At 33.5% G+C, this 25177-nt stretch overlaps 1 protein-coding gene across 1 annotated transcript in view; it reads left to right on the top strand.

The window, feature by feature from the left end:
* Positions 1 to 24822, top strand: part of NGR-A33 (neuropeptide receptor A33) — a 67090-nt gene extending 42268 nt beyond the window's left edge. Inside the window, exons 8-11 of the mRNA XM_028321789.1 lie at positions 6923 to 7119; positions 14654 to 14754; positions 18957 to 19049; positions 24051 to 24822. Of these exons, the coding sequence (XP_028177590.1) occupies positions 6923 to 7119; positions 14654 to 14754; positions 18957 to 19003 (345 nt within the window). The 3' untranslated portion in view covers positions 19004 to 19049; positions 24051 to 24822. The remainder of the gene's footprint in view (positions 1 to 6922; positions 7120 to 14653; positions 14755 to 18956; positions 19050 to 24050) is intronic.
* Positions 24823 to 25177: the final 355 nt, after the last annotated feature.

Genomic DNA, 25177 nt, shown 5'->3' with positions numbered 1-25177 from the left:
GAAGGTGGCCATAGGAACTCTATAATAAAACGACTTAAATGCATCGAGTTTGGGCTCGTTCGTTTTGTATTGATGAGTATTTTAATTCTATATAGTAATCGGGGTCTAATGATGGAGCTGGAAGGTAATTCGCATTAAAACGACACAATCGCATCAATTTTGGGTTTGGTTCAATTTTAATTTCTGTGATGGGTCTGGGTGTTAATATGTATAATAAGTTTGTATTTACAAAAAAAATGTATTTAAGTATGTTTATATCCGTTTTCTAGTGAGCGGACGCTGTGAATGTACGTCACACGGGGTCACGTGACCGTCGGCGGGACTCAATATTTAAGCGAACTTTGAATGCCTATAAAATCATAACTACTGGGTATTTTTTAATGAAATAAAAAGTAATGTATTTGAAAATGTAAAAGCTTAACTGTAACATAGGTTTCAAGTGATTTTGCATACCTAGTAACATTCTCAATTAGATTTATTCTCAAAAAGAACCAGAACAAATGCTCACACAGCTGCTGCTGATAACAATAAACAAAAACAGCAGTTACGGACTCTACAAAAAATATGTATTACGTTTTTTGTTTAATACTACGACACACGTAATGCGTAGGTGTCGTAATTTCGTCATAATTTTTCTTTTACGTCGTTTTCCTTCTTGCAAAGCCTACTTTTTATTTCAACAGCTGTTTTGCACCAGATTTCTTCATTTAATTCCTAATAATATTCTAAGTTATTCAAGTCTTTGTAGCTTCCAGACGAGATGGTTCATACTGAGAATTTAACTTTCATAAATTGTTTGGCTCCGGGTTGATTTTCCTTTTAAATGGCCATTTTGTTCCAGAAATTGTACATGCCAGGTTCTTAAATTTATTTTTAGGAAGGTAAGCAGTGAGCATTTCCGTATTAGCTTCACAGATTCTACCTAAAATAAAATTAAACAAGCCCAGCTTTCCATTAGCAAATTAACACTTTGCAGGAACATTTGCTTTCCAATTTGTTGTCTCGCTAATAATAGCACAAAGGTGACAGTGGGTATATCTACCTTTAAAATGGGAAACCATATATACATTTGTGAATACCATATCAATGGCCACTACCGATGACTACTAAAAAGGGTCTGTCCACAACAATACCCTTGTCATAAATAGAATCAGCACGAAGGGTCGAATTCCATGAAATCCTTTGTTGATATTAATTTGGAAGCGACACCTTATTCACAATCAATAATAACTAATGACTTTTACCCAACTATTGACCAACAAACAAAACAAATTAAACTTAAAGTCAATATTTGTTCGGTTTAATTTTCTGTTAGGTACGTTCCCATGTTTTTCGTTACGAAATTTCCATACGAATGAACCTTTTGTTTGATACCAATTTAGGCCGGAGACTATTTTAAGGAGCACTTTTAATAAAAACCTTACTGGTTTCGTTCTCAGTGGTTAAGTACTTTAATTAATAGTAATAAAGGCGTAATATGAACATTATGATTAAGAATTTCACGCGAAGGTTAATAGATATTAATTAGGTTAACTGGGCCAAGTAACATATTTTTGAACTGAAACATTTTCTGCATGAAAAACAAAGTCATTGTGTGACGAAGAAGAAGAAGACCTCTCTGTCTTGAACACATCTACGAAACCCTTCCATACAGGAAGTTCTTACTCTAATTAATATTCCGTTAATGACGGTAGCGAAAATTCGCCATGATAGGTACATACCTATCCGAAGTTTGCAAAGAATGGAAATACGTGTAAATGTGGGCTTTGCTAATTATTTTCTACCTTAAGCTGGGTACTGACTGGTAGACTTTTTGTCTAAATAATATTGTTAGTTTTTGCAACACATTTAAGAGAGCGTACCTACTCCTATGTTATTGGTCACACTGGATTCTTCAATGTTTTTCTGAGGTACAATTATTATATAGCAATATTACTTAGATCCAATTTGTATACATTTGCGAAAATCGTGTAGAAATGCGTGTCCCCATTGGTGTGATCTCTCATGCAAAATCAAACCCTAATGCTCTAATTAAAAATACCTACGTGGCCAATATCCAGGTCTGTCGCAGTCACAGTTTGCTCTGAGTGCCTTAGAGCGCTCGGTGGATGTCAAGATACATTTTCGGGCACATAATATTATGCTCGTATCAGGACTTTGTTACCGTGTCTAGTGGTCTCGCAAGTGAGTACCCGGCTTAATATAGAGGAAGCCTTAATGAACCTTGCCTTCACTCGACATTGTAATTTGGTCATTATTCCCAAATGTTTGCGTTTCCTAACTCTGTATTTGCTTTTTAATTTAATTTAACTTTCGCATTACTTACTTAATGCGAGTTTCACGCTAAAATGGTTCTTTTTCATTTGGCCGTAAAGTTTTATTCGTTAAACGCAGTTGATAATGATAGTTTCAGTTGTAAAAGACCTATTTTCTATCATTAACACAAAATTACACACAATCAAGATTCAAAACGGTAACCGACAGAATATTGCTGTTGAACCCATAATTGTCGAAAACGTTTAATAATAATAGAGGTTGTTTAAAAATATGTATACCTACTTACCTACAGAGTATACTATTAACGAAAAACTTTTAGTCTTTCTGACAAAATAACCATCTCCATTACCAAGTTTCTGAAAATGTGTATAAATTGCGAAGTAAGTATTGTTTGTAGGAAAATTATCGCTCTTAGTTTATAACTGTGGGATAAGCGGTAAATGTGACGATAAGAAGTTTGTCAACTTAGTCAATAACTCTCGCAATTTCTATCTCCTTATTATGAGAGTTACTACTTAGAGTGCCTTACTTAGTACGAGTATTTTGCTTTTAGGTATTATTAAATTTGTTTCATTACGCCTTTTTGGTCTAGTGATTTGAGACTGAGCTGAGATACTTTAGACTTTGAAGTTCTGGGTATAAGATTTTACATTGTTAATAATTTTCTGTATTTCGGATTCAAACCATTTAGTTATTTTGAGTACTTAAAAAATGTGACTTCGGAAAGCACGTTACGTTTTTGGACCTATTGGTTAACTTAGTATCAAGTCTAACACTAGCATCATCATCATCTCTCCCTGGTTCGTTAGGAAGGATTACTTTCTAACTATGAGTATTATGTAACACCGCCTAAATTGTGCCGTTTTATTTTTACAGTTTTTTCATTCCTACTCAATTTTGTGTGGTCTATCTACTTAACAATCGTTCGTGAGTCTATAGCATGCATTAAACTTTAGTATAGGTACGGCATACTAATGATGGGTACCCAGAAGGAGCTATTTCCATTGTGCGCGTTGAGAAGGATATGACCTGGTTTGCAGCGTTGACATAAACGTAAACCGTTTTATGTGGTACGGTTGAATACTGACACAAATGACTTGACATTTATGTAGATAAGTCATTAATAAACAAGAGATTTATTTATCTGAATTTTATTTACACAATATAGTACCTAACTCATGAACGAGTTTCTTCATAAACTCGATAGCCAATTTTTACTTAAAATTGGCTATCGAGTTAGCTAGAGCTAGCTAGAGCTAAATTTTAACTTAACTTTTGGATTCCACATTCCAGTTCTATCATCATCTGTCAATAATAGTTTAATATCAATTTGCAAGACTTGTAGACCTACATAAACTGATAGATTCCAGTGAAAAACGTTTCATGATAAGTAAAACTACGGACTCAGCGGTTCTAAAACGTAAGGACGAATTTCTCAAAACTGGTCTCCCCAACAATAAGGATTCATAAACCTATATCAACCGAAAAAGGTTAATCCGATTAGGTTTGTTACACCGAAAATTTTATCCCATATACACTGGTGACTGGAACTGAACCCGCCATAGCTAATAGGCGTATAGAGGAGGTCATTTGCTAATTATTGAACCTTACTTTCTATGGCTAAAGTTTTATAGTTTAGGAGATATGTATGTCAGTTTTTATACTTTTTTCAGATTTTTCCGAAATTTGACATAAAAACTGCTTCAATTTTTTTTCTCGCGTGATTTCAACAGTTTTTTTGATTTGATATTAATATCGAATATGTCTTTATTCAAATAAAATAAATTTCTGATCCAGATAATGATTGAATAGCTAGTTACAAGCCGCCAAAGTCTAACAAAAGTACAAACCACGATAAAAAATTCTACTTCGAATTCGATTGAAACAAAAACTAATGGTGATAATGGATTGCCAATAATCTTAAAAATATCTCCAGCTTCTCTTCTTTCCAATGATATATCACACGTTGTAATTAGATATTGAAATTTATCAAAAATTCAAAGTTTATGGAAGAAAATGGAGTAATAATACAAAAATTATCCATACAAAGTTGATTTTGAATTTTTTTATTTTTTTTTCTTTATAATGTGATTATTATTTTTAAATTCATTTTTCAAAAAAACACGAAAATAGTTATGAAAAGGAGTATAGCAGAAAATATGAGTTGTTTGCAGAAACTTTGTATGGATAATTTTCGTAAATTACTCCATTTTCTTCCATAAACTTTGAATTTTTAATAAATTTCAATATCTAATTACTACGTGTCATATATCATTGGAAAGAAGAGAAGGTAGAGATATTTTTAAGATCATTGGCAATCCATTATCACCATTAGTTTTTTCTTAAATCGAAATCGAATTTGAATTTTTTATCGTGGTTTGTACTTTTGTTGAACTTTGGCGGCTCGTAACTAGTTATTGAATGATTATCTAGATCTGAAATTTATTTTATTTGACTAAAGGTTTATTCGATATTAGTATCAAATAAAAAAATCTGTTAAAATCATGCGAGAAAAAAAAATTAAGCAGTTTTTAGGTCAAATTTCGGGAAAATCTGAAACAAGTATAAAAATTGTCATATCTCCTAAACTATAAAACTTTAGTCATAGAAAGCAAGGTTCAATAATTAGCAAATGACCTCCTCTATACGAGTATTAGCTATGGCGGGTTCAGTTCCAGTCACCCTGTATGTTCTTTCTTTGTGTTTATGATGAGTATATTGACGGTCATGGTACCTACTTAAGTAAGCTCTAGTCTAGTAGGTAATGCCCATGTAAATAAGTAAGCTACAAAATCAAATAGTATCTGAGATCATCATTTTGTTGTACTAAAGCAGCCCTTCTTTTACTTACGTTATGTTTTTCTTATTTGTGATCTTTGAAACTAGGAATTATATTTAATCAGTTAGGTATTTAACCCAGATACTCCTGAAACTTTTTATACTTGTCAATTTTTATAAATTTTTAGTATGTTTCTAAATAGAGGTCAAGTATCCACAGAAAAATATTAGAAAAATTCTTGGTCAACTGGAAAAGCCGGAAAATGGGTGGTGTTTAAACACCTGGTCGGAGAATGGACTACTACCACAACTACTACTATGAGAAAAAAAGATACTATGATTTTGTTAGGTTTAAGAGTTAAAAAGGAGTTGTAAGTTATACTCATTTACTAAAAAAATACCAAAATCTTATTCAGAGCTATTGTATATGGTAAGACATAAATCATAGCCTAGGATGCTTTAGTGCGTGGCGCATTTTTTACACCAAATTGATTTTTTCTTGCAAATTTTACATGTCAGTTGCGTGTAGTACTCGTAAGTAAAGTTGTACACAGGGAGGGATGTAAGCTCCGTGGACCCTGGTTGTGGTGCCATTCTTCATAAATATTGTTTAGGAGTATGACTGCTTTGCCTTGTATATTTTAGACATTTTGGCACAGAACTTTCACAGAAGGTACTTGAACTATATTGTATTGTTGTAATTGTGATTGCGGTAGGTACTTTCAAGGCAGAAGAACTAACTGCATTGGAGGCATCATTAGATTCATATCGTCTTACTTTTAAAAAAANTTATGCGACCAGGTGTTAAAACACCGATCGTAATTTTGTCATAAAAAGTCTCAAAAATGTAAAGCTTTTCAAAAACATATTTTTATTGTTTTGTAGCAAACAGTACTACATAAAATAATAACTAGTATAATCTGAGGCATTAATAGCAAGTTTATGAAATATCTTACCATTTATTAGACGTTTTTGCACAAAACTAAATAACAGAATTCAAAATAATAAAAAACTAACAAAATAAAGCAAATATGCGATATCGAACATACTCAATTACAGCTTGATTCGTAATGAAGAGAAAATACAAGGAACAGTAAACAAATTCTCGATATTTTTATAATTTATCTGAGGATATTCCGAACTACTTTTTAGCGGTGTTATAACACCTGGTAGGAGTAAGTGGGTTAAATCTGATGCAACGTCTTATAACTATTTGAATCTTAACCAAACCGCGTTTCACATAACATACAATTGTAAATGAATGAATAACCAATGGGTAAAAATATTACTACCTTTTTCGTAATATTCATGTTATTTATATTTAAAGGAGTAAGTGCTACAAATATTATTTGCTGCTAAGTACCATCTCCTTTCACTTAATGTAAAGTAGAAAACAAAAAAGGCACCCAAAACGTCTCCCTTAAGATTTATGAGGGTTTGTACATAGTCCTATGTCAGGTATAAGTCAGTTTGTATTTTCCTCATAGAAGCTGTATCCCAAACACGTAGCAGTTGTACTTTTCAAGGGCCTTCGTATGTACTTACTTTTGTCATAAACTTATGGATTCTGGTCTGTGTCCTACAATATACTTAATTCGAGCAACACATAGGTTTATTAAAATTTATTCGTAATTTGGCGCAAACGATTTCGATGTAGGTAAAATATTGGAGGTAAAAATCAATGTATTAGAGCCTCGTTTGTCGGAAAATCCTCTTTCACGCGTAATAAAAAGTTGTTGAAGGTTATTTATTATTATCTTTTAGAAGAGGCTTGAGATTACATTTTCATCGCTTCTATTACCTACACCACACCCTACAGTTTGGAGCTTGTCATGCAAGTATCAATAATATTCGCTCTTGTTTGCAGGTAGTGCGAATGTTCGTGCTCGTCGTTATGGTGTTCGCGCTGTGCTGGCTACCTTACCACGCTTACTTCGTGCTGGTCTACCACCACCAGAGTCTAGCATCAGCGCCGTTCGCCCAGCACATATACCTGGGCTTCTATTGGCTAGCCATGGCCAATTCTATGTTCAACCCACTCATTTACTATTGGATGAGTAATAAGTAAGTACTTTTCCATTTTTTATTTCATTTCATTTTAAATAAATATCCTTGGTCATTTTACACTGCGCTTCTAGTCCCAAACTAAGCAAAGCTTGTACTATGGGTACTAGACAACGGATATAAACATACTTAAATACTTTTTTTTGTAAATACATACATATTATACATAGAAAACACCCAGTCCAATACAAACAAATATGTTCATGCACACAAATGTTTGTACTGTGCGGGAATCGAACCCGCAACATCCGGAATAGTAGTCCGTTTCGAACCACTACACCAAACAGCCGACTAAATTTTGATTTACATAATATATTACATAATAGCACCCGCCACTTAAGTATGCCTAAATCTTCATTAATATCAGTCAGCATCCTTCTATTTCAAGAAAGAATAAATAAAGGAAAATTTTGCAAGAGAATAATTACTCAAACACCTCTTTATCCCTGACATTAAGACACCCAAACCCCTTTTACGGGCTGTAAAAACCAATGGTTTCATTTAATTTGCATTTTAAGAATGCGAAAATCCTGTAAATCACTCGGACAGGCATCTTTATAAGCCGAGACCAGAGAAAGTCTCAAGCCATAAAATTTTATAGCTCAAAGGAGGTTGTTGATAAGATAACTTTTTCAAGATTATACTTTTAAGACCACCATTTTGCTTTATATGCCGTGCTTTCAGACTTCTTGATTTCAATCAGTTGTTCCAAAAGAGGCCACGCCAAAAGCAAGACAGCCAGTGCTTTAAGCCAGTACCTACTTTTAAAGAGGAGGTTTTTCCATAATATTCGGAAGTTTAGGTCTTTAAAAAACTTGCGTACATGAACATAGAGCATCATCATTGTACTTTGTATAATTAGAATGAAAATGCATGCAATTCTTCTGTAGTTAGGATCTACAGCTACCGTAAATTAAACGCAACGAGTGAAGGTTTAATCGGTCCCAGGGGACAGGTTAGCTTTCACTGGGTTCACTTTGTAATAATCAGAAGAAAATAGGCGAAAGTTAAGTATAAACTTCCATCTAGTGCAAAGTGTATGACGGTGATGACATACAAAATTATTTGTTACCTTTGTTATATTCACGACGGCTTTAAGAGACCTTTCACGAAAAATATCACGTTGGGATATTCAACGATCTCATTTATGATTGAATACTAAAAAGTATTGTTGTTATTTATTCATAATTCGTAAGAGTATCATGTTCTATGTACATTGAAAGCTTCTTAGGAAAACACCACTGAGATTTGTTGGCAAAGGACATTGTCAGAAACCGCCTAAAAAACCGCCCAAAAACATTAACCCATCATAATTATTTTCTATTTTTTTTAATACATTAAGCACCCTTTCATTCTAATGGACACTTAAGCATTGAAAAATTAAATAAATAAGTCTTTTAACGTTTATTCTATAATACTATTACAACTCCCTGACGTTTTGGTGCGTGGCATGGTCTAAAACCTATCAAGTTCCATAATTTTTGCCGATAAAATCTGTACGAGGCATTACCGTACTTTATTGCTGGGAGTCCATGTNATTATTATATACGATTCGGCTTCGATATCTATAATACAATAGGAGTTTATTTCATGTGTCAGATGACAAGGGTGGAAACAACCTACGATTCATGTTGTTTATTTACGTGCAATATGTGGGCATATTGTAAAAGTGGAATGCCGAGTTGTATTTCTAAAACTTGTTCTATTATTTTATACTATTTGGCTGCGACTCGGCGTGACGACAATACAAAACATTTTTCGCGAATCGGTGTTCATACATTCACACAATACATTAGACGCCATGTTGTCATAAACGACATATTATAAAATCGCTGTGATTTAATATTCTTAATCATTAATTTTATGGCAAGTGTCCATCAGGAATCATTGTTCTTACACACAGAATCGTATTATTTCGCTTTCGGGTAGTAAAATGTCAAAATTGTTGGTTCTTTAGGCGAACAATGTATGGAGAACGAACATTGTCCTTTTGTCGTCTCCAGATTTCCTGGCTGCTTGAATGGAACCCAAGAACAATGAGTGTAAATCTGCGAATAGTAATGATGAATCACCGCAATGCTTTGTTTTACTGTATGGAATCGTTTAGGGATATTACAGCCTCCCTTAATCAATCTTAACGTATTGTTCGGAAGTTTTCTTGCGGAATGCTTGTAAGAAATTACGTTTTCGGCTATCTTCATCTTGTGAGACGATTATAGTTTGATCTATATAAGTTATATTATCTACTTCACCAAGTTATGAGTTTAGTATCCTTGTTCCACATTTAACGTTGTCACATAATAAGTAGGTATCTCATTATCATGTTTTTGGAATAGCCGTTAAAATCATATGAAAATAAGTCCACTCCTGGCGGTTGGTGGAACGAGCCAATTGCATTTCAGCGAGCTGCAATTGCAAAGAAATAATACACCTATTTGTATGTAAAACAGCGTTGAACGACTGTTTTCACTTTAAAGTGGCATATTATGATGATCGTACTATCCATAGCAATGAGAATCACCTACCGAACATACTGAGATCCAGAGATTTTAAATAAGTTTTATTATATTTTAACCAGTTGTTAAATTCGAAAGCGTGAATTTTTTGGCTGGATTCTCCTTAGAGATTGACACGGTGTTTGTTATAGCTTAGCTTAAAAAATGTTTTTAACCCTCGGATGAATTATTCCAGAGCATTGTTGATTTCTAGGATTTACAAACAAACGAACATCAAGGCCCTTAGTCTCAGTACACGTGCATTCAAAAACTTACTGCCACTATTGCTAACTTGGAGTTTCAATCAAGTGGGATACAACGGACTCCGACATGCTTCAACTATGAAACTGTGCAGCACACGTCAAATGAAACTCAATAACGTTACGTGCAAAACAGATCGATAGTTATTCAATTTTTCACAAAACATAAAACCAGTTTTATGGCGATTACGTGGGAAAGTTTAAAAGTATGAATTTTATTGCTTCGACTGAGTAGAGCGTGAAATATTATGTGATTTTTGTCCAAATATTCTTTCTCTATTCTATTTTGGGACACGCTAAAAATAACTAAAAATATGAATAAGTACCTAACCAGAAACCTCGCAGGACTAGATAACTGAGATAATATGCAACAACATTTATTTTAATCTACGACTTTTTCCTCGATGTTTACAATTTAGGATTCATATTATAAATACCCCAATCACGTCATTACTACGGAATTCGACATGCTTCAACTACGAAATTATTTAACAGACGTCAGAGAAATTCAATTACAGTATGGATGCAAAACAGATCGATTACAATTTCCATGAACAGGTCGCTCGTGTAATGATTAAGTAGATTTTGTGTACAAATATATTATTCAGCTGCAGATGAATGCTCAGTCGAGCACAAATGAGCACCATTGTATGAAGCAGTGCCCACCATTAAGGTATATCTGCCAATTGCGCTCACGTTTATCACAGAAAATCAAAGTATTTTGTCTGAGAATATTAAGGTGGGGCGTCTGCGTGACATGAATGGACAAGATCAGTATTTGAGGAAGTATAAATATTATCAAAGTGGTACAAATAGAAAGATGAAAGGAAAGGAAAAAGTTTGACAGCATGGGCATGGCATCTGTGATGAGTCGAAATGGAAGCAAGGTCGCCGAAAGTGATGAATTATGTTTGTATGTATGAAAGACGGTGAGTATGGGGGAAAGGGACAATCGATAGGAAATGGAAGTTTTGTGTGAGGAGGATATGACTGAAAGGGGATTTTATGAATCGATGACGGCTGACGTATTTATGGAGAAAGGGAAATCATGCTTTGCCTGTGCCATGCTATGAAAATAAGGAAATTGCAGGCAGATTATGATGGTAGTATTATGTAGTAGAGTATATTATGCCATAGACTTTGACATAATATCCAATCCTTCCTCTTGAATATTCTATTTATTGATAAAAACAACATGACAATCCGTTCTATAGTTTCTGAGTTTATCATGAACAGAAAGACAAATAGACGAGGCGAGGACTTTGTTATAAAATAAGTAGGAGTGTAGTGTTAAATATAAAACATTTATTGCAAGCCACATCACTTTCTTAGTAGCTAGTGAGATATCTAATGAACATAAGTCATATCTCCCACATTATTTATGTTTATTGGTCTGTTTGTTTTACCGGATCATTAATTCTTAGACACACAGGAAGTGCTATGCTATCATAACAATTATAGTCGTGATACTATTTTGTTACTAATAAATAGCTGTCTTGCTCGTGTGCGTACATTGCAAATAAGTAATATTTATTTTTGAACATTTTCCTGTGTTATTAGCAATTAATAAATAAAACATTGCAATTTTAACTGTAATTTGTAGAAGCTAATGTGTTAAACTAATTTTCATTTCATTCATCGTCATTTATTATTATTGTACCTGTTAATTATTGTATTTTTCTTAAGTAGAAAAGTAAATTAGGTACCTACTTAATCGGTATGCCCATACCGAGGATATGACTGGCAGCAGTATTCTAAAATGCGAACAGCAAGAGACTGGAATTCGCTGCATGCTGCTGTCTTTTCATCCAGGATTTTTCAAGGCGATAGTGAATAGGCACTTACAAGGCAGATATGTAGGTACCATCCTAGAATGTAAAAACCTAAACACCAGGTGCGATTGTGGTCAAATACCTGCTTTGTCATGCATAAAAAAAACTTGGATTAGTTTTAAAATAACTATAAATATTTCTTGCTTCAGTACAACAAAATATTGGTATGGTCCATTCCGGAACTCTAGCAATAACATGCGAGTAGTAATATGTAGCTACACGATCGGTAAGTGCTTTCTGAAAGCCTTTGATAATTAGTGCTCAGTATGAAATACTGTTACTTTTCCTAGTATTTATTTGTTTTGCGCGACGATTAAGATTCAATGTAGATATCTACGTAGGTAGTAGATTGTAGTGCGGCAATTGTTCAAATAATTTCATTGTTTACAGTATATTTTTTTACTTAAAATAAGCGGATTACAATTTCAATATAGGCACTGTAGGTGTGTTTGAATGTGAATAAAATTTCAATGAAGTCATCAAAATAAAAGCTTGTAAAATAAGTAAGAATAAGTAATGTAAAAACTTATTTATTTTGTTAGTCTTTCTGTAGCATGTCTGTATAAATGACATAGGTGTGTGCTTGCTCAATACCCTATAGGAGACGCGCCAAAGGATTACACATAAGATACTGATCTATGTTCTGGTAGCAGAGATTAGTCTATGCTATAAGTCAGGGTATTCTCTAATAAAGATCGTTCAGGCTGAGGTTACGTAATCCTCGAGGTAAACAAGACTATCGTGTTCAAAGTGATGAAGGAAACGGGCTTTAGACTATTTTAAACTACCCTGACTAGCAGATTCATATAAAAATAAAGAAGAAATATACAGCGCAGTTTATTGTCTAAATGAATACAGCTATTGTATGAGCTTGAACTTACGACCTCAGGCACAGTAGCCGAGTTCAATCTCTTAATAACATCTTCAAATCTGTATTTGATGCATCCCTTTTATCGGTTCGGTACAAAATTTCTAAAATAATGTCACTTTTACTCTATCCACCCTCGCGTTAATACTTACATATTTAATGCCTTTATTTACAAGCAATAATAACGCATAACTGATTTTGTTCACTGGGGTATTATTGATTTACTGAAAACCTTCCTCATAAACATGATAAAAAATTTTCATAATGGTATCAAAGAGCGTGAGTTTTAATCGTTATTGAACTAAGTAGCAGGTTTAAATACTGAATTCACTGAGCAATTCATTAATTTAATAATGTTTATTCAACGTTGAACAGCTTATAACTAATAACATAAACTGAAACTGCTCATAACTTAAAATTTACGATATAAATTATATATTTCAGAGTATATTCTGGGGCTGTAAGAACCAGCAATATTGCTTTTTGTAGCCTTTAGTATCTGGAGACAAGTTTCTAATCAAAATGTCCCTGTGGAAACGACGTTCAACGTTTTGCTGCAACTTTTTACGCTGAAAGTGTTATAAAAAGGGGTCTGTAAGTCAGTTCAGAAGGATCAAAGGACTGATAAATCTTTTCTTTTCTGTAAATTGACATTGAATCTCGTAGCAACCGACAGTACTGATGTTTTTCACATATTGAGTTTGATAAAATAAATCTAAAATCCAATAAGTACCGACTATTGGATTTTTTATTTAAACAAACCATAATTATTTTAATGTTCAGGCATTTCAGTAAAGTAAGGTTTCCCAACAAAGAAAGCATTCAAATATTGTAGAAGACGAACTAATTCTTTGGCCGCGCGCCTTGCACAGAAAACTTTTTGTTTTTTTTTGCCTGATTTCAATTTTGAAAGCAATTGAAATTCTTTTCTCATAAGCTTGTTTATGTTAAAGGTAAACAATACGTTTAGATGCCTGTTGCTGAGGAAGTAGGTCTAAATGATAATGCTATCGGAAGCAGGGAGAAGTATTAATTTAGGCTTGGTTGCACGATCTTATTTTAACTTTGACAAACGTCAAAAATCTGTCAAACTAAATACAAAAAACACCAGTTATCGTTATAGTTACCACGGTAATAGTTACGGTCCAAGTTAGGTGGTGTAACTCAGCCTTAATATCCTAAAGGCCAACAATTAAGCTGTCAACGAAAATTAAGAATTGATGTTTTCTACATTTATATCGTTTGTCTTTTTCACGGCCGTTTCCATTTCCGCTGTCCCGATTGATCGTTAACAGAAACTTTTACAATTTTCCCCAGTGATTGCTTTAATTACAGTTCCGAATTTGAATGTGCGCAATCCGGCTAAAACTTTGATCTGATCCTATAGGGAAGGTGTAATGTGATATAAAACAGAAATGAGATAAAAAAATGCCCGTTTTCACCATCGATCCCTAATTTTTAAGTGACCCCTATGAAAACAAAATGCCTGTTATTTGTTACCATAGGGGTCACTTAAAAATTAGGGATTAATGGTGAAAACGGGCGACTCGCAATGGAGAGATATAGGTAACAAATATCCAATTTTGTTACTGTAGCAGTGGACATGTAGAGTTACGATACAAAATAGTAAATAATAATTTATAGAAGAAACGACTGAAATCGAAATAAATTCCTAAAAGAACATTTAATAAATAAAACTGTTCACGTGTAAAATAAATAACTAAATAATGAACAATTCAAAGAAAACTTTTATGTTCATGAATTCAATGAGTTGAGCTATGTTAATGAAGTAAAAATAATGGAGAAGGTTGCGTATTGTTTTGAAATAAGTAAATAAACATGCTGTCATGAAGTCTGGTGTGCGATGCGGTTTATCTGTATACGGTTTTTGCACAAAGAGAGAATGCACGTTTTAATCAAATTTAAAGAAAAACACTCTTTATTATTAAATTGCTTGTTTTGATATTAACAAGGCTGAGATTATGAATCTGAATACAAAAATCTATGTTCATAACAAAGGGTTTTGTTTCAAAAAGCGAAAAGAATTCCAAGAAATTTCAATCAATATTTTCTTTTCAGATTTCGTATCTACTTCCGGGTGGTATTATGTTTCTGTTGGGCAACAAAGTCGGCGACACCGAACGACTTGAAGAAATTAGAAATGAACAAATCATTTTCAGGTAAGCACCTTTTGTCCATAAAATAACTGTGTGCCTACCATGAGTTTACGTTAGGTGAGTTCGCTAGCGAATACGTCAAAAAATTCTATGAAGATTTTATTTCTTGAAAGTAGCCGCTAGGGGCGCTGCACAATATGTCATACATTTAAATGTCATTTTTTTACGCAGTCGCTAGCGAGCACACCTAACGTAAACTCATGGTAGGCACACAGTATTCGACAATCGAAAAAGGTTTAAACACACTTACATCCACAAAGAAGCTTTTTAAGATACAATTAAAGCAATTTGCAAGGAATTTTGTCATTGAGCCTAAAATTACAATTTTATTGTAAGAAGTCTTTGCCTTTTTCGTAACGTAAATTATTTTGGTCGAGAGGCGATTAACTTTTGTATGGAAGAATTTTTCCAACGGTTTTCAGGGAAATAATTAAAAGTCCTGCCTTAAAAACAAAATATGTAATGGTGTTCTGACACGATTACGCTTAGGGGCTAATTTAAAGGGTAAGGGGTAAAAACGGCACCATACTTATGTATTAATCATCAAAGGAAATTATTTTAGATAGCAACGTGAAATTTTTATAATTTCAATTCCACTGTTTGTACGGTATTTGTTTTAGTATTCATTAAAACATTCTCCTCCGCAAATCTATATAGTAAAAAGAAAGTCGTGTTAGTTACTTCGCTTATAACTCAAGAACGGCTGAACCGATTTAGCTGAAAATTGTCAGGGAGGTAGTTTAGAGCCAGGAGAAGGACATAGGACACTTTTTTTTTTTTTCTTTTTTTTATCCACAACGAAATTATTTTATTATTATTCCAAATTTTCATCCCGTTCGAAATTAAAAAAAAAGTCTGCTTATTTACTGCCATTAAGGCGGAACAAAGTTCGCCGGGTCAGCTAGTCCTACATAAATGGAGCGGATGGGTATTATAACCAAAGCTCTATTTTTTTACTTTAAACCTAAAAGAATTGTGGAAAGTGACATGATTTTATTTTTGATTTAATATAATATTGAAGGTAAATTGCATATAATATACTTAAATAAAATTTTATTAATACAAAAACAAAATAATTAAATTAATTTTCAATGAAAATTAATCCCCCACTCGATTCTGCTATAACTTATATTTAATTGACTCCTAGTGAAATGTAAGGCACTAAACTTGTTCTACATTAAAAAGTTTCGAAGACATTATCACGTCATGAATGCTGTAGTTATAGTTGCTAGTAACTTTATAAATTTGTAAGCTTCATTCAACGTAGTACAGTTTATGCAATATCTGCCAATATTACTTAAACCTAAGCTTAACTACATATTATCGCTTTGAGAATTTGGTTAAATTGTTTTCGATGACCTTTAAAAGTTCTGTAGTACACATACTAAAGGAATTTAAGGGATTTATGAGGGGAATATAGCCCATAATATGAAGAAGACAAAAAACGTTTTGTAAATATTGGGAAACATTAAAAATTGAAGCAGAAACCTTTCGCTTCCCTGTCAATATTTTTTTGCGAAAAGAAGGTCGTTAGTTATAATGACCATCCATAAATTTTCCAGGTATACTGTCTTCTTAGAAAAGTACCCTACTCGGCGTAGGTTTATTAGAACGTGGGATGTTTATTTGCATATTTTATAAACCTGCATTTATCCACCAAGTCAAGACTATACAGGGTGTGAAAAAAGTACGTGCCATATTTAAGGGATGGTTCAAAATCGAGTCGAAATAGCTTTTTTTAAATACAACGTACATACCATAGAGAAGAGTCCACTATATTTACTCCCTTGAATTTGGCTAATCCTTTTTCTACATCATTATAGAAAGACTTCAATTTATACTTACCGATAACTCCACGTCAATTTTCCTCACATAAAATGCGGCAGATCTCCCCAAATGTCATCCGAATTTGCGTCACTCGTATTATTTAGATTTCCAAATGCGTATTCATCTCACTCCGAAAGACACGGGCTTGACGTGAAAATGCGTCGCTGCGTCGTCGCGTTCTATATCGAACGTGTCTATTTCGCGGAGTAGTGGGACTTTAAGGATAATAAATAGACACCGGAGGGGTGCAAAGGGAGGGATTAAAAGCTCTCTGCGTACTAATGTATCCCGAACATTGTTTAGCTATGTACACAAATGATTAACTTTTATTTTAATTTTCTTGCCTAAACATCGTTCTACTTTGATTCGGTTAGCACCCAAAACAAAATCTTATTCGAATTTTTGTTCTTAACAATAAATTGTTTGGTTACTAACTTGTATTTTACCCTGTTCAAAATTTCTCAAACCTGTTTTATGTTAAAGAGGGGCAACAGCAGGCAACTTAGCAATTTGGCCTGAAGAAGCAGCAATAAATAAGTTTTGCTCTGGGCAACTCTAATTTTATTATTTTGTGTTGGAACAGTATTTTCGCAAAGTTTGTGTTAATACTAAATCTGTGCTCGGCAAGTAAATCACTATGGATATTTATAATTTCATACCTTTCCAGCCTCAAGTAAAATTCAATAAATTACAATAATACGTATCACTTGATATTTGATGTTAGTCATTTAACACTATATTGTATTTCGCAAGTGTAATATTGTTCCTGTAAAAAATTAAAATCGAAACGAGTGAAGCCAAGGGAAAAAACTATTTAGAATATACATAAATCAGAAACAAGAGATACAACTTTTTACACGCACGCCCTTGACGAAGTTATACAAAAGACCGAACTTTTCCGGCTCTAGGTAAAGATTGTGTGCTTCATCTTAGAAAAGTTGCTGAATAGCTCTTGTACCTATGTTTTATGTAAGGCGAGCTGGCCCAGATATACTTCTCAAGTATCGCTATCTGTTATTGCCACTAATTTTTTTTTATCATTATTTACTATTTTATTATTCGAATGTTTTTTTATTTTCCTTACAAAGAAGATGGCTGTAAATTCATAAAAAATACGTGACTCCGCGGTCATTCTAAACGTTTAAACTTCTTGTTTACCAGGCGCTTTTAAGGCCCCATAAAACACAGAATGTATTAGATATCTCTTTCATGAGAAGAGATTAAGGACATAAAACTGTGCTCATCAAAAGGCAGGGTGCCTGGAGGTCATATTAAGTTAACCATTAAATAATAACATATTATGAAGACATCGTAAAACTAACTCTATTAAAAAGATACATGGATAAAAAATGATACCTACAGCTATAAATATCAAATAAGTATTCTACTAATGCCAATACTCATGCTGAAAGAGCTTGTCCCTACTATATCAGATCTTCGTTATACGTGAGACTCACTTTTCCGTTGGGAAATCCAGTAAGGATTTTCCCGATTACAGTAGTACGCAGCCCTGTAATATCGAACTTCAACATTTGTAGGCTGTAATTGTCTCACTTCCATAAATAGATATTACTTTCAAAAGTAATAGCGTCTTCGTAGAATTACTTATCTGACTTAGCTTAGATTAAAAGTGAGCTCCAACTTAATTTTTCTTTTCATTTCATGACAGCTGTCGTCTCAAGCTTTTGTGTGGTGTACAAAAAACTATGTACAATACTGTCTTATTACAGCATTTTATTATATTTCCACCGCCCGGGTGGTTCTCGTACTAGACTATACAATGTTTGTACATACCTACTTGTTTACTGGTAACAGTTTGCAATGTTTTTTTATGAATGAATACTTAAGTACTTTAAAATCATCACACACATTATTAATTAAAGTTACTCGCGCTAACGTCTTGGTCTTCTATTCAAATTATATAAGTAAATAGATTTTACAATTACATTAGATTACGGAGATAGATTAAAATGTTAAATTAACCCTTACCCTAGGCTGTTCCCGAACTAGAAATAGTAATTGGCGTGTGATTGGATACACCTAAACGTATTGATACCCTTATTAGTATCAATCATTTATGGGTTTATCTACTTGTCACAGATCTTTAGCTTTTCACCACTGTCCTTTCTCAAACTTTACTGTGCATGTGCTTATCTATATATATAAAAGAAAGTCGTGTTAGTTACTTCGCTTATAACTCAAGAACGGCTGAACCGATTTAGCTGAAAATTGTCAGGGAGGTAGTTTAGAGCCAGGAGAAGGACATAGGATACTTTTTATCCCGTTCGAAATTAAAAAAAAGTCTGCTTATTTATTGCCATTAAGGCGGAACAAAGTTCGCCGGGTCAGCTAGTTTCTAATAAAACTTGTTTTCGCAGTGAGCCAGAGGCACTACCGGGACGTATCCTCCTTCAGCAGAGCATGACATTCGAGGAGACGGAGCAACCCGTCTCGGTCACTTCCACCGCATGGTATGGACCTTTTTCTTCTATTTCTACGCGTCATTTCTTTTCACTTTTTTTATTTTTATTTATCTCGAAAACAAAAGCATGTAATTAAATTCTATTTCGGGTCATACTGATCCCATCAAAAACAATACTTGTCAAAAAAACCAAGTCTCGCAACTCAGTTGTTCTACGGTAAAAAGTTGTGAGATCCATGTAATACCAAGTCCAGGCCAGGAAATCTTTAACGTTTTACATAAATTATTGACTTGGCCATCGCACTAAATAATTTAATTTACACGTGTTTTCATGCGATGGCCAAGTCAATAATTTATGTAAAACGTTAAAGATTTCCTGGCCTGGACTTGGTATTACATGGATCTCACAACTTTTTACCGTAGAACAACTGAGTTGCGAGACTTGGTTTTTTTGACAAGTATTGTTTTTGATGGGATCTCATTTCTTTTTGTATTTTGTAGACAGCAGTTATGTATCTAGAAAACTGGACCGAAATTGAAAAATTTTACTCGACTTGGCGGTTGCACTACCGTGCCCCCAAATATTTTAGTTTTTCCTTGATTCATACACCAAACACTACTTATATTCCAAATTTAAAGCTTCTAGGTCTGCTAGAAGTGCCTTAGAGTTTTGATGATCGGTGAGTCAGTCAGTGAGTGACAAAATTAAGTAACTTTGACCCGTTATAATTCTTAAACTACTGGTTAAAATTGAATGAAATTTTAAATATACCGTGTCTTTACAATGCCTGCATAGCTAATGAAAATTCAGCCTTCTAGTTTTATCCACAACGAAGTTACAGGCGGTCGAAAATGGCCTGAATTGCTTCGAGAAAAGGATGGTACGGCCGTGCCGCTTTTTTTCTCGACTTGGTGGGGGCACTGCCGTGCCCCCAGATACTACAGGAGTAGGCAATCTTTTGTAATAGAAAAGCCAAAATTGGAAAGTTCCAAATTTTTTACTCTTTATTAGCCACTTTTTTGTATTTGACTGAAAACCTCCGTCTTCGAGTGGCGTTTTCTTGGTATCGACGACCTGGTCCTCACATTGGATTTGATGACGTCAATAGTAGCTAAAACATACATTAATAAATATTAATGAAATGCAGACTTCGTATTATTTTATTACGTTCATAACTTGATAATTAACTCGGTACTTCAGAGCAGCGCGCATCGAATAAACATGCTAATTTACATACCCTCAAAAGTCAAACTTATCTGAACGAGAGAAATGGGATCTCCAAAACATTTAATTACATGTTCACTCTTCAGATTTGTTACAAAAAATTATTACACTAAGGTTGAAAATTATATTGGCTATCTGAGTTTAAAAGCAAGTCAATCATGAAGGCCAGAGAATGCTCCGCTGGACTTCCATAAAATATTCTTTCAAAATGGCTTCCCGTATTTATTGCTTTCGCTTTACAAATGTTTTGAATGAAAAAAGCGATCAAGCGAACCGTTATCATTTTTAACTTTAGATCTTTTTGTGTCCTGATGCTTTTTCTTCCAAGTAAAAAAATCTAGATTACCTAATTAGAAACATGTTAGTATTTCACTGTACTTAAGTCTATCTAATTTTGGAGTCACACAGACATTCGAATGTTATTTAAAGCTCTTGATGGATTTATTCTGCAAAACGCGTTGCGAAATGTGTACTCACAATGTAACCAATGTAACATTATACTCGTACTTGTGCTAATAGAATTGAAGTGGATTTTCTTGAGTCGTAGCGTTATCCATGAGACCATGAAGTTCACTGAAGTACTTAAACCTTATTGTTAAGTATCTTTGTTTTACTTGTGACTTTGTATGGAAATACATATACACATACATGCTCGTTCTGTCTCAAATTCTCCCTTATGTCTTTTATCATAAAGTACATTTCAATTAGTTTCTTCGTTGAAGGGTGTAATTAGGTGTATTGTTTTATTATTAACCTCTGCTGTATGAGGGTGTTATTAAAACTCGTTTTATGGTCGTTGAGTTCATATAGAGTTTCCGCGATTAGAAGTTTATTTATGGTATCGAGTATTGAACCATAAAATATGCTGACCTCGATCTTAAATAGCAGTGGACGAAGTATTATAGCGTTTGAAAAATAAAATATAAACACTACACTTGCGAGGAAAAATACTTTAATTATTCATTTGGAGTGAAGATAAATAACTAAGAGTTCAATGATATTAAAGGCTCTTCCAGAGACCATAATATTAATAAGGAAAAGCTCATTATTAGTGTTTTGCACAGTTTAAAAACTAAGTAATGTCTCGCTAAAGTGTTTCTTTTATATTTTATGACAAAAAATAATGCGACGCTAACTTTAGAAATGAGACAAAAGCATTTAAATTAAAAATAAGCACTTTTACTTAATCGCACTGAGCTCAAATTTCTGTTATCTAAAATATTATGTGAATGGGGTATAATAGTCTGTTTATTTTTCCCGTATTCACTAAAGCCACATTAGAGGCAAAACAAAAGAACGTTGAATGTTCGTAAGTACATGTACGAGACGAACATTTGTTCAGCAAAAAGACCTGAATGTTCCAGTACAGTAACATAATATACCTATATTGTTATTTTGTGTCTGCAGGGGTGGTATTGACCCCATTTTATGACAAGACGTTTATTTGTTCCCGAGTTAAGGGCTTTTACGACGTGGAATGTGAAACTGTTAGTGTTTTACCGATATTAGTAGCTGAAAATTACATGACACATGCTGGGTGGTTTCCATTTTAATTAAAAATAAATTATTTTACCAAATTGATGCAATCTGATGAACTGAATAAACTAATTTTCTTTCTTTCTGTCTTACAATAATGTACGAGTAGGTATAGGTACTTTACATTTTATAGGATTGATCTACAGTGGTAAATGATTAATAATATTATTCACTAAGATTAACAAAAGTTTTGGCTAAAACGTCTAGACAAGCTAGATAATTCGAAAACTACCTAGTGGATATTCAATTAAACTTCAGAAACAAAGCAGTGTTTGAATAAAACTTACTGTTTTCTAAGAATTTACAAAAAAAATAAAATACGTTTCGGTGCAATTTTTTTAAATTAAGTGAATTTAAAATATCTTTTACAATCCCAATTCACGTGAACTCATTTAAATTCAACCAATTAAGTCTTAGCTTAATTCTATATAAAAGATGCAGCTGTTATTTCTTAGAATAATATTATTATACTAGCGGCCGCCCGCGACTTCGTACGCGAAGATCCCGTTTTACCCCCTTAGGGGTGGAGTTTCGTAAAATCCTATCTTAGCGTCATAACATCGACCTGCATGCCAAATTTCAGCCCGATCCGTCCAGTGGTTTGGGCTGTGCGTTAATAGATCAAATTGTCAGTCAGTCATTCAGTCAGTCACCTTTGAGTTATATATATTTAGAAATACCTATCTAAAAATGGATACTAGTTAAGGTTAAATAACTACCGTAGTTCATGATCGACATTTTTTTTTAAATACAACTGACTTGTCAGTGGTTGGCTACAGTTGACTGCAAATCGGACTTGATATTTTTTACAAAATGACATTTATTACAAGTACTTGATGCTAAAGTATTGTGCCGAGACGATACCATAAAGCCTCAGAGGTCGGACGTTAGTTAACCTAATTTTCATTAAGTTTGACTTAACTGGCGTGTCCATTAGGTGTCACGTAAAGTTTTGGGTCAATTAACTTGGAAACTTTAATAGGATCAGGTACCAGGCATCAGTTTCATTAAGGGATTTAAACTGACATCTATTAAAGATAAATATTCTCATAACGATTTTACTGGGAATATTCGAGCTTTGACTTTTAAATGGCGTAAAATGTTTCTAAATATAATGTTACAATATCGTTAAAATTTTAAAATGATGTCTACACCAAAACAAAATGATTCACGTTATTTGAATACCAGCTTAAAAAAATCAAGCATCGTCAAGTCAATGGCCCCCTCAAAATGCTTTTCCTCCCCATTTTCTCGTAAGAGCCGATCCATCTTAAAAATAACCATCATTAGTCGATGGTGAGACGGCTATTCGTTGGAGTTTCATATTTCTTTTAACAAGCGACCGATCAAATTGCATGCTCACTGAAGTTGCAGGAGTAGTCTTATTACACTATCGTTAAAGAAATTAAATTTAATATGAGCAATAGCTAATAAACACCACACCATCATTTGGCATACCCTTTTTTGCGACTGATCTACAAACTTCCGTGATTTCAACTCTCACGGAATACTAATCTACTGTAGGTATTCGCAGAGTGTTAGATTGGTTTTACAAAGGTCGCTTGCTTGCCACCAAACCCCTCTAATAATTGAAATTGTTGTTTTAATCAGTCAACAGCAGAACATGCATGTTGTTCCTGTATGTCGCGATAGGACGCTTTTTGCTTAAAACAATTTAAAGCTGCCTATTATTAACATACTCCCTAAGGCTTTTATTCAAATTGAGCGAGGAATCAGCGGAGAAATCTGCTTGAATTCCGCTGGGAAACACGATTATATCCCGAGAGAAAACAGATCGGTTGGCGTATTTCGGAAAGTCAGCGATTCTGTGACGGCTTAGGTACATTTTTAATGATCTAGGTTCTGCCCAATTATTGAATACTGAGACCTATTAAGCCCCAGTGTATAATTAATTATATTCTATACCCAAATAGATTTCGAATCTATTGTTTGCGTACTCATCACAATGTGATTTCATTTAATCTAGAGATAAAAAAAACTTAAGTACCTAGCGACGTGGACATTTTTTTGACGACCAAAACAGTTATGATTAATTTTCTCAGTAAGAAAAGGATGATACTGTCATTCTTCAGTCTGGATATGGAATTTTGCTACAGAGTTTTGTCTAATCATTAACTACCTGTTGAACTGATCGTATGTAAGCTTACTCGTATTTGTAGTATTTTCACCGGAGTTCGTCGTAGCACGCTACGGCTCTACTACGTCGTAGCTGAAAACTAATATCGGCTAAATTAGTCGATTACTCTAATCGATTTCTTTTGTCGACAGATCATTCGAATGCCACGGAGCTGTTCACGAATGGTAATGCAGTGAGGATGAACCCCAAAGGGGACAGGGACGACAGACACTACCACGTGTGTGATGACCAGCTATAATGGTACATTCAGTGATAAGTGTTGAAGTGAATAAGATATGAAGTGCTGTGAATAAGTGATGGAGTTTGAAGTCTCTAAAATAGTTCAGTCGTAAGTGTAAAGTTTCAATTTAAAACTCGATAGTTTTTTAGGGCTACCGTACCTACTAATTCGAAATGGAAAACTATAGCAACATTATTATAGATATTTTCAGACTTACTTTTACTGAACCTATTTACTTTTATATTCAACAGTAAAAGTCCTATTATGATTATTATGAAATGATGATGATGACGATAATGACAATGTACGGAAGCCCCGCATGCTAGTATAAACTCGTATTTGGCCGTTTTTTATACGATATGCTCAATAAAATAGGGCTAATCTATTATAAGTTATAAAATAACGAGTTAGGTACTACATTAATATTACGCGTATTTGTATGATGTGATAATAACATAAATTTTATTCCATCTTCTATTTGTAAGAGTATTGTAAAGGAATCCGTATCAAGTTTTCAATTTGTTTTCTAGTCATCATGCTTTTGTATGATTGCTTCTACTTAATAAGTTGTAGTTTTCACTTTAATAAAATTCATAAGATATTAAATTTGATATTCTTATCTTTATAATTCTAATCATTGTTATTATAATGAATCCCAACTAACGACTTCAAATTGTATAAGTATTTAGACATTTATACTAAATGTTGGTTTATTTTTTTATAAACACAGGACGTCCCAGGCATTTAAAACTTATAATTTTCTTGGTTATTTTGTGTATTTTGATTGATATTAAGGAGATTTTTTATTTTCACGACACTAAACTCAAAAACAACTATCGATGTTCTCATATTTTTTACAAATTCAATTCTTATGTAAGTATTTGATCAAGGTGTTCATGGCGAATAAAAAACCAGATGTTACTTACTGTTTCCATAAAAACAATAGTACAAATATTATAGAACAATCACTGGTATAATGTTCAAGACGGTAACAAAGATACTTTTGACTGGTTGTTAAAATATTTAGAAACATGGATA

The sequence above is a fragment of the Ostrinia furnacalis genome, unplaced genomic scaffold, assembly GCF_004193835.3.
Source record: "Ostrinia furnacalis isolate ACB-3 unplaced genomic scaffold, ASM419383v2 OfSCF7580, whole genome shotgun sequence".
NCBI lineage: Eukaryota > Metazoa > Arthropoda > Insecta > Lepidoptera > Crambidae > Ostrinia > Ostrinia furnacalis.
This window is presented reverse-complemented; position numbering and strand designations above follow the sequence as displayed.